The 10,251-nt window shown below is 32.3% G+C and overlaps 1 protein-coding gene across 1 annotated transcript; it reads right to left on the bottom strand.

Annotated features, from left to right (window-relative positions):
• Positions 1 to 271: 271 nt before the first annotated feature.
• Positions 272 to 7,794, bottom strand: LOC129286341 (short-chain dehydrogenase reductase 3b-like). Its single transcript, XM_054922322.1, has 4 exons — positions 7,613 to 7,794; positions 4,824 to 4,902; positions 1,480 to 1,541; positions 272 to 1,043 (listed from the first exon to the last, which is right to left on the bottom strand). The coding sequence occupies exons 1-4, from the start codon at positions 7,792 to 7,794 to the stop codon at positions 272 to 274; spliced, it is 1,095 nt and encodes a 364-aa protein (XP_054778297.1).
• Between the last annotated feature and the right edge of the window lie 2,457 nt (positions 7,795 to 10,251).

Here is a 10,251-nt window from a genome sequence, read left to right as displayed (position 1 = left end):
TGACATCACTGTTACTCCCTCTACTTTTTGTTAGTCAACTTCTATATTATCATTTGCTCTTTAATACGAGTCACTTTCTTTTGTTTTATGCAATTTTTGATGCATAATTTCGATTTAATTCTCAATAAAAATCTTTTAAATCACTTACATTTAAATTTAAGGAAAAAAAATAAAAAATGGTTTAATTTTAAGACAATTTTATTTGGTGAATTAGTTAAAAATGACTAGGTGGGAAAGGAGTATATATATTACATGATTCACCATGAACCCATTAATCCTTAGAAAAAATATTTTTAACTATAGAGATGCCACCTTCTTCCACCAAGTTGTGTCCACTGATATAAACAGACTTATCAGAAGCAAGAAAAAAAGCTGCTTCTGCAACATGCTTCGCTTTCAACACAACCCCTTTAAGATTAGACTTCGAAGACGCATCTTCAACTTGATGAGCTTTAACATTAAACACCGAACACACAAGAGGCGTAGCAACTGCCGCCGGCGACACACAGTTCACCCGAATCCCATACTCACCGAGTTCACCACACACAGATCGTACCAGTCCAAGAAGACCATGCTTGGATGTCGTATAAGCATGAGGACCAGACCCTCCAATGGAAGCAGCCAAGCTCGTAGTGCATATGATTGATCCTCGTATTTTCCTTTCCACCATAACACGAGCAGCGTGCTTGATTGTCGCAACCATGCCTCGGACGTTAATGGCCATGTTGGTGTCGAATTCGTGGAGATCGAGGTCGAGGATGCCGGACAAGGGACCTAATATTCCTGCGTTACTGAAGAGGATGTCTAGGGTTCCATATTTGTGCAGAGTGAAGTTCACTGTTTCTTCCACCTGGGTTTCGTCTGTCACATCACAGTGATGATAAGTCACTGTGTTTGAGGCTATGGAAGCTACGGCTTCATGGCAAAGTTCGTCTTGAATATCTGCTGCTACGACCAAGGCTCCATGATGAGCGAATAGCCTCACTGTTGCTTCGCCTATCCCACTTTCTGCTCCAGCCGCAAGAGCCACTTTACCCTCTAGTCTGTGTACAATCTCATAGAAGGACAAAAGATTGAAATTAATCAGCGAGCAATTGTCTCATATATATCTGGTACTATATATATATATATATAGATCGGATTAAATGGAATATATGTTGATCGTTTACCTTCAGCTTGACATCTGTGGTGAGTTGTTTCCGTTTCCTTGAGACATGGGTTCTCGGAATGAAACCTGAAAATTAAATACAGATTAGGAAGGGGCGTTTAATTTATATATATTGCTTATATTATATATATATATATATACCTCTCCAAAACTATATATATTGCTTATATTGCTTTTTTTTTCTTAATTGCATTTGTTTAGTTCCACATTTTGTCACCGATGCATGTCGATGCTTATTATTCCAGGTTTTGCGATTTTCATATTAATTATACAGATTTGTGACTGTTGGGCGGTTGAAATTAATTACTTACCTCTGGCATTCTTGCAAGTGTTGCAGTTGTTGCCTCAATACTATCAATTCTCTCTGCCAAAACTGCCAGTCCAAACACATATATCAAATAAATTAATATAGTTTATAAATATTATATCAAATAAAGAGTCATGCAAGTGCAGTAAGAAGAAACGAATTCTTAGCATATAACATTAATAAACTTTTGACAGTACGTAATTACAAGTAATTCATCATTACTAGTGAACCTGCATTTTTCTTGGGGTTGAATGTCAACCTGCATATAAATATTTGACATCTTTCGCCTTCGTAGTCAATATTTGAGAATTCCTTTTGACATTTTATTTTCTTGTCTTGATCATTTAGCTATTTTACAAAATGCTTCAGGCTTTCATATTTTAAACAATCCAAATAATGATATATATATATAGGAGAATTTCCACTAGACAATCTACCTAATAAAATTTACCCAGTCAAATGACCTACAATGGTCGTCAATAATAAGAAGGTAAAAAGAGAGTTAAAATAAAGTCTTGATTTTTTCAGTTTTAATGTTACAGTATTATAGTAGCTGGAGGTAATTGTCCTTTGAAGAGTAGATGAAAAGGAAATGAAGAAGAAAGATGTGTGCACGTCTTCAAAAGGTGGGTAGCACTTTCCTTTAGGTTTCATTAGCCGCTCCTATTTCAAACTTTGTGCAATTTGGGTTGTTGACGAATTTCTTTTAGAATACAATTAAGACCTTTTAACATGGTTTGCTCTCCCAAAACTCCTTTTAAGTCAAGATAATAATAGTTTTTACAAATTGATAATTTTCCTTTGGTCAAAGTTAAAGATAATAAATTCTTGAGTGTGAATGTAGTTGTGGTAAGGGCTATTAATAAACAATGAAGTGGTGTTTCTTGACATAACACAACTCTTCAATAAAAAGGCATATTCTCATGGTGTTTCATGAACCATTATTGCTATTTAATCAATGGACTTTTTCATCAAGAGTAACAGGGTTTTCATGAACTAATACTTTCTTTGGTTTCATTTTCTTCTAAAGGTGTCTTTAGGTGTTATCAACACATGCCCTTGGTGATTTTTAGTGTTACAACTCCCTACATTTATAGGGTTCCTTAATCTAGAGAAGTTCTTAGATAAGCTTGGTGCACCACATCATTCATGATCCATCCAATAAAAATATGACATTCAAATTGCATTTAAATATAAGTTAATTTTGATATCAATGATAGTAAAAATAGAAAATGCAACAAATTAAATAGGCATTTTATTATAAAAATAAAATCAGTAAAAATAATGACACATAAAATTTTATTTGATTAAATTGGTGCAATTTTATTAGATAGACCATGGATGACATATATAATCAAACCAGTTTGAAGGCCCCTACATCATGGTTCCAACTCTGGCAACATAATCAAACCAATTTCAATGCCCATCACTTTTGGTGATAAGCACCAACCTTGGACCATCCAAATCAAAATTAGACAGTTCATCTTTAATATAATTTTATTTTTATATAACTGCCACTTTGCCAAAAAATAATAAATTTTTATAACAAATTGTATGTTAAGAATTTTAAATATAAATTGTTAAAATAAGTTCTGTATGACTCAAATCTCATCACTATGATGAGCAACAAAATTCAACCCCCAACACCCTCACAAGGCCTCATGTACAAGTACAAGGGATATGGTAATACCACTTGGTATAAAGGGTTATATATTTCTATGCAATGAAATACTCATGCTATAACTTTGAGAACCAACCAAGTGCCTCACTGAATGGGCATTGAAATTATAAACTATAAGAACAATTGGGAGTTATGATATGATATTAACACAATCACATGCAAATGCAAGAACAATAGTTTTCACTATCGCATGATAGCTACTGAAAATAGTTTTCACCACAAATGATTATTGACACAACATCAATCAATCAACAAGGCTATTATGAGAAACAAGCCTTATTCATCAATCAAGTAGGTCTCAACTAACCTAAGAAAGCCTCAGTAGGTTTTAAGAGCCCTCTTCAAGTTCAAGTTCAATTGTGCCATTACATCCCTTCGCACACCAAAACACATCATTTTAACCAAGAATCCCAAAATCCAGAACTTAGGATTTCTTACGATCAACAAGAATCAAGCATCTAACAACCAATAAAACACAATGCCTATTACTTGAACACGTCACTAGACACTTGAATTTTTCATTCCTATCAAGCTTCACACATCACTGCTAGACATTCCATCATAGCCTGTCAATAATTGAGATAAATTAAAGTTGAAAAAGAAAATCTCTACGTAAAGTTACCAAAAAGAAATATCCACCTAATTAATATAGAGAAATGAGTTTCACAAAGAGATGAGATGTTCTGTGAGGAAACCCTTGGTTCTTTCATATGAAGTTGAATGGTTCTTTCATATGAAGTTGAATGCTTGACCACAAAAACTGTGATTAGTACTACTGTGAGAATATTTTCAGAATGAGAGAGTTGTCTCATATATAGTAATATGTTCCACAATAATAGATAGCAACCCCCGCAGTTAATGAGTAATTAAACTCCATAACCTATCTTGAATGCTTTGATTTAGGATGAAAATATCCCTTTAGCATGAATATAAATAGGCGTTTCATTTCTTCGTATGATCATCCAAGAATCAGAATTTGAATATTTTCTTAAAGTGAGAGTTGTCTCTCCAATTTCTCTGTGAATTTGTGTCTAGGGCTTGGGATATACTCTTAGTTATCGAGATTTTATTCCTCACCTTTGCTTCCTGACATTAATTTAATCATGTGGACATTTTAGCACCTTGATCCTATCATTCATCGACGTAAGAGGAAACTGGAAAGAACATTAGTTTCACTTGGTTTATCTCAATCTTGGGAAAAATTTACAACTATATATAAATTTTTCTCATATCAAAAGACATGTTAGTGTTAATTAATATCACTAGACCATGCATATATATATATATATGGCACTTGGTGCTTCATATCTTTGCCAAATGAGGAAATAATTGTTTGGCTATTTACCTTTATATGCTAACACACACACACACACACACACACACCCCTTCATGAATTAGTGTTCACTAAACTTGGCGGTGGATCAAGTTAAAATTTCAGTGATTTAAAATCAACCAGGGCTAAGCCGAAATGAAAGCACAACTAAATCTTCTTTGTTGTAGTGTATTTGAGATGTTTTATAATAATTCTGCTTGGATAACAAGTGTATACTGACTATATATATATATATATATATTAGAATCATGCTTTACTAATGTATGTTTATAAGACTTACATGAAGAAATATTGTAAGTTGCTTGAAGAATTGTATGTGGTGTGTAGTACGTACCTTGACTTCCGATTCAGGATTCATATGCTGATGGTGTTCGAGTTTTACTTTGTTGTAGCGCTCAATAGGAGATTTCATGCTGACATAAACGGAGAGTCAATTAGTAAAATGAAAAAAAAAAAAAACAATAACTGATGTTTTTTTGTCTTTTTAATCTAATGTAACCGAATAACCCTAGTTGTTATGCAGTTTCAGTCTTTGGACATGGTAAATTGAATACATGATATAAAATATATCCTTATATGTTGAGGATGCAAGCCCTAGAATCCTTGACAACATGCCAATCCATGCAATCATACAGAAAATTGTAAAGTAGTGATGTAGCATAATCGCATACCAAAATTTCAAGATACAATCCAATTTTTTTTAATTGCGTGCAGGTTTCCTTTTATTGAAGGTAATCTTTTGTAGGGGAAGAAGTTGAACTTCAAAATGAGTGCATTTATGAATTTTGAAATTTATAAATGGTTATACTAGACTAATTGAAATTTGTGGCAAAAAAAAAATACTAATTGAACTTTTGAAACATTACGGTTTGACTATATTTTAACGTGATCATTAATTTTTTAAAAAAAAAATTCGTACGCATTATAATCTCATTGAAAATTTGATGAACCATAATTAAGTTTTATTTCAAATTATTTAATTACCCAGAGTTTATAGTTATACGAACACAATATATATATATATATATATGATGATGTATTTTAACTTACATGGTTTAAAATATATTTATATCTGTCATAAAAATTGAAAAGCACCATAAAATGGCAATTAACATGCATCTGGAAAAAATGCTTCGGCTTTGATCAATCCCCCCTAATTTTACCTAACGTTATATTTTCAATTCTTTTCTGTCTCTATATAAAGACCAACAGGTCATTTTCAAGAATAGCGAGCTAATCTTTTTAGTTAGCATCCAATTAATCCTTATATTTGTTTTAGGATTGATTAATTGAATTAAACACATGAGCGCAGTGATATATAGTTTTATTTGCATATTGTACAAGCATAATTAAGAATCTAGAATCTAGGTTAGATGATTCTGTTTGTATAAGGAAGATAAGTTAATGTTTGTGTGTGTGGGGGGGTGTTATTAAAACCAGCTCTTTTTAAATTTGGGGAATCTAATTTTCTTCTCAAATTTTAATTTAGCATATGTTAACAGAAAGGAAAAATGACAAAGAGGTCCTTAATTCAAGTTAGGTCCCAAGTGCCAAATTTCAAAAATTTGAAAGTCCATCTCTCAATTTTGCAACTATATTGTGATTAATTTATAATTTATTTTTCAAATTTTAATATAGTTGAAGAATAAAAAAAATTATTTTTCTTGCTAAAATTTAGAATATAAGTTACAAATTTATCACAATGGAATTACAAAATTAAGAGATTGATTTGCAAATTTCTAAAATTTGACACTTGAAATTTAACTTAAATTAATTAGTCCTTTTGGACATCTCTATCATTCTTTCTAATAGAAAAGATTAAATTTCTATTTATAAATAATATTTGTTCTTCTATTTAGAAAAATATAAACTATATATTCTGAAGATTTTAAATTAACTGTCAATATTATTGTCATAACAGTTATTCCTTCAAGTACATCTCAGTTGTATGCCAATCCAATCTTTATTGATATGCTATGTCAAATGTTATAAATTGCCCAGTTCTATTACATTCCAATATCGCCAAATAATTATCATAAATTGAAAAAACCAACCATAATCAATGAATCATTCTATATGTGTGCAAAATCTCTACGCATGCGTGTGTTTGTGTGTGTAATCACTGATCTGCAGTGCAGATAACTTAGAAGGTATATATTTTTTGTTTAATTACTTTATATAGCATGATCTCATCTCGAACAATGAAAGAAAGACTATATATCCACAATCCATTGATCATCATAACTAGTTCAGCTCATTTCCAATATTTTTGAGCTGAATATTTAAGGTTTTTTTAATTATTGTGAAGTTTGTAAGGAGAAGAGAGAAAACGAGATGACTGTGAAGAGCTTTACAACAAAGACTGTGAAGAATTCTAAGAGTCCTTCTAAAGAAAGTGTTTCTGTGTTTACCAAACAAAAAAACAAAGAAAATGTATCTGTCAATCAGTGAGTTAAGTAGGCAAGCTAGTGAAGGATTTGAATTGCATATAATTTAATTAAAGCATGAAAACTAAGAGATTATTGGTTCAAATTAAGAGTGAACGAAAGGGCCAAAAACAAGAGGTTGGAGAAAATAAGATGAACAAGAAGAAGAAAGACGATATTATTTCATAAAACTGACTCAGATTATTGCAATTCAGAAAAAATAACATCACGCAAACACTCTTGCATGCGTGGATCTATATCAAACCCAAACGAGCACGTAAAATCAGCAGAAACATATACAACTATGCATCAATTACAATAATCTCACAGATTCTCTTGCGGTATATTATGTATGTTAAAAGATGTTATATATACAAATAAAAAAAGATTTTAATCCCAGTGCCTGACGGAATATCAGATTCAAGATAGTTTTTCTTCCAGTAAAATGAAAAAAGAGAAGCCTGAAGGCTGAAAAGACATTATTCAGATCAAGAGCTCCCCAGCAAATGCTGTTCTTCTTCTTTCAATTAATCAATTCAACATTTACAATTCACACACACAAGCCAATGCAGGATTCAAATCTTGGACCTCAAATTCACAAGTCACAGAGGTGGTGTTGTCAATAAGAAAATGATATTCTAGTTTCTGATAAAACAAATCAAAAAGAATAATGAAATTAGGAAGCAGGCATGTATACCTGGAGCTTCCATATTCATAGAGTTTGCCTGTGCTGGAGAACAAAATGACTCCAACTTGTGCGTCGCAGAGAATCGAAAGCTCTCTTGCTTTCTTGAGCAATCCATTTCTTCTCTTTGAGAAAATCACTTGCCTGCTTGTTGAATCGTCAATCCTCTTAATCACAATCTTCCCTCTTCCCATTCTTCTAGGGCTTCTTCACAGCTTCTCCTTGCAGATCAACCACACAACAAAATCAGTAAATAAAAGCTTCTATATATTCATAGAAGAAATTAATTAACACACAAAAGAACAAAGAAAATCTTAATCGGTAAAGCATGTACGTCTCAGAAACTGGAACTTACAGAAAAATTGTTGGAGTTGGCGGAAGAAGTTGAAGAAGAAGAGGGAGGAGGAGATTTTTTTTTTTTTGGGGGGGTGGGGAGGTTCTGGTTACTTAGAGAGGCTTTATATGAATAATGAAGTTCGAATACTTTATATGGAAAGCCTGTAGTGGCTTTTAATTTATTTTGTTAGTCTTTAAATTATTTTTTTCCTCAAAAAAAGAGGAAAACTGGTTAGTAGTAATTGTTCCTGTTGTTGTTGTTGTTTTTTTTTTTTTTGGGTAGGTTCTTGTATGGGACTAAACGCTCGACTAGACGCCTACTGTGCTAAGGTGGACAATCGGAGAAGCACCGGAACTCCCGCGATAGACTGAAAGTGACACATGTCAATTAGAGAGAGCGAGTTTGTAGCGCGTGAGATATGTGACACTGGGGAAACATCTATTCTCGGACTATATGGGATCCCGGAATCATGGGAAGAGAGAGAGAGAGAGAGAGGAATTATGAAAACAGTGGGCACTTTTTTTTTTTAATTACAAGGTCACGGTAAAACCGTGCAAAAAACTAAAGTCTAATCATATCTAAAACCATGAGGTTTATATAATCATGTGGTGGCTCATCAAAAATCATAATATTAAAGGCATCATACGGAGGCTGGTGAACTAAGAGATCAGCACATCAATTTACTTCTCTATGGACATAGTCAAAGGTGACTATCCAATCCTTCATAACAAAGTCTTTGATCTTCCTGATAATGTCATAATACGGGTGATTGTCAGAGTAGGTACGGTTAATGAGTGACAACGCCTCTATCGAATCAGAGTAAATATTGATTCTTGATAGTTTCGTATTCCAGCAAAGTTTAAGTCCCTTAAATATTTTTAGGAGTTCAACTGCTGTGCTAGGATGATATTCAAGGAACTTGGAAAAACTTTTAATCCAATTGCCCTTATCATCTTTGATGATGCCTCCACAAGCTGCAGCACCATTAATGTTGACAAAACTGTCAGTGTTGAGTCTAACCCATCCGGGTTTAGGGGGGCTTCATTTTCCTTCATCTGTAGAATTGCTTTTGCCCAAGTGATTGAATTTGGATAGAAGCTTCAAGTTATTATTTATCTGCTGAGTACTGGAGAATGCAATATCACTATTAGGGATGTCAGTGGGCACTTTATGTAATATGTCTGTTTCCGCCACTTGAATCTAGCCATCTTATATTAATACAATCAAAAACAATTTTTTTAAATAAAAATCCAAATTTTATTTCCCCACAATTTAGAGCTGATTACTAATACGTTAATATTTTGTTTTGTCTTAGCAAAACAAAAGTGCCACAGTAAAACAACAATGCAATTGCAATTGTGATTATAATGAAATTGAAACAACATAAAAAATGACACATTTCATGGAATGTTCAATTGATAATGACAGCGCGACAGTCATGGTAGCCGTTCGCCATTCAAGTGATCATCTTTGATTCATTTACAAACCCTAAAAAAAAAAAAATCGAAGTTGAAAACGTTTCTGCATTTTGGGATACAGTTTTAAACGTTTTATACGTAAATGGTGGGGCACATCAAAACGGGAGACTGGACCCCGGCGGTTGAGTCATGGCAATTTGATAAATATTTTTTTAAAAAAAATATATTGAATTTCTTCTTAGCATAGCGGCGAAATTTTTAGATTCTCTTGAGTGATTAAATTATCATTTTTTTATTTACCAAAAAACAATTTGTCATTTTTGATAATATATTTAGAAAAACCAAATTGTGGATAATATAAAACTTACCATCCTAACAATAGTTGGGAAAACTGGAATCCATACTTGGAAATGAAATTAACAATAGTCCCAACTCATAACACTTGTGATCTTAATTTTATCAATTAAGATTAACAATAGTCACAACCTATAATAATAATTTTAGTAGTATTTTCTTGATTTTTCAAATAGTTTACATATATATATTGATAAACATGAAAATTCACAAGTAATTGGCTTTATATTCTAAAGTGACTTTAATAAGTTTTCAAGTGATTATCATATATTCACAAGTGTTTTTTGAATGCTTTACAAGTGAATTTTAATTTCATATTGAGAAATAACCCATTTCCAAATATGATTCATAGTTTTTCCAACTTATACTAATTAACAATAGTATCAACTCATTAGTAGTGTCTTTACTTGATTTTAAACACATGTTTTTAATTCAAAGTAAGGACCATGGTCCATTATTGAGGTTTCAATAATTCAAGGCTTTTAATTGTAATTAATGGTCTTATGGGGTCCCTAGTTGTCATTTTCCCTAAAATTAATTAT

This window comes from Prosopis cineraria, unplaced genomic scaffold (genome assembly GCF_029017545.1).
Source record: "Prosopis cineraria cultivar Desert tree isolate PC_DT_omini unplaced genomic scaffold, ASM2901754v1 PC11, whole genome shotgun sequence".
Classification (NCBI taxonomy): Eukaryota; Viridiplantae; Streptophyta; class Magnoliopsida; order Fabales; family Fabaceae; genus Prosopis; species Prosopis cineraria.
This window is presented reverse-complemented; position numbering and strand designations above follow the sequence as displayed.

Coding starts and splice junctions, on each gene's coding strand:
- LOC129286341 (XM_054922322.1), bottom strand. CDS start 7,794: ATGGGAAGAGGGAAGATTGTGATTAAGAGGATTGACGATTCAACAAGC. Junction 1,542..4,823: donor ATCCTGAATCGGAAGTCAAG/GTACGTACTACA, acceptor TTGGACTGGCAG/TTTTGGCAGAGAGAATTGAT. Junction 1,044..1,479: donor CACTTGCAAGAATGCCAGAG/GTAAGTAATTAA, acceptor GATTGTACACAG/ACTAGAGGGTAAAGTGGCTC.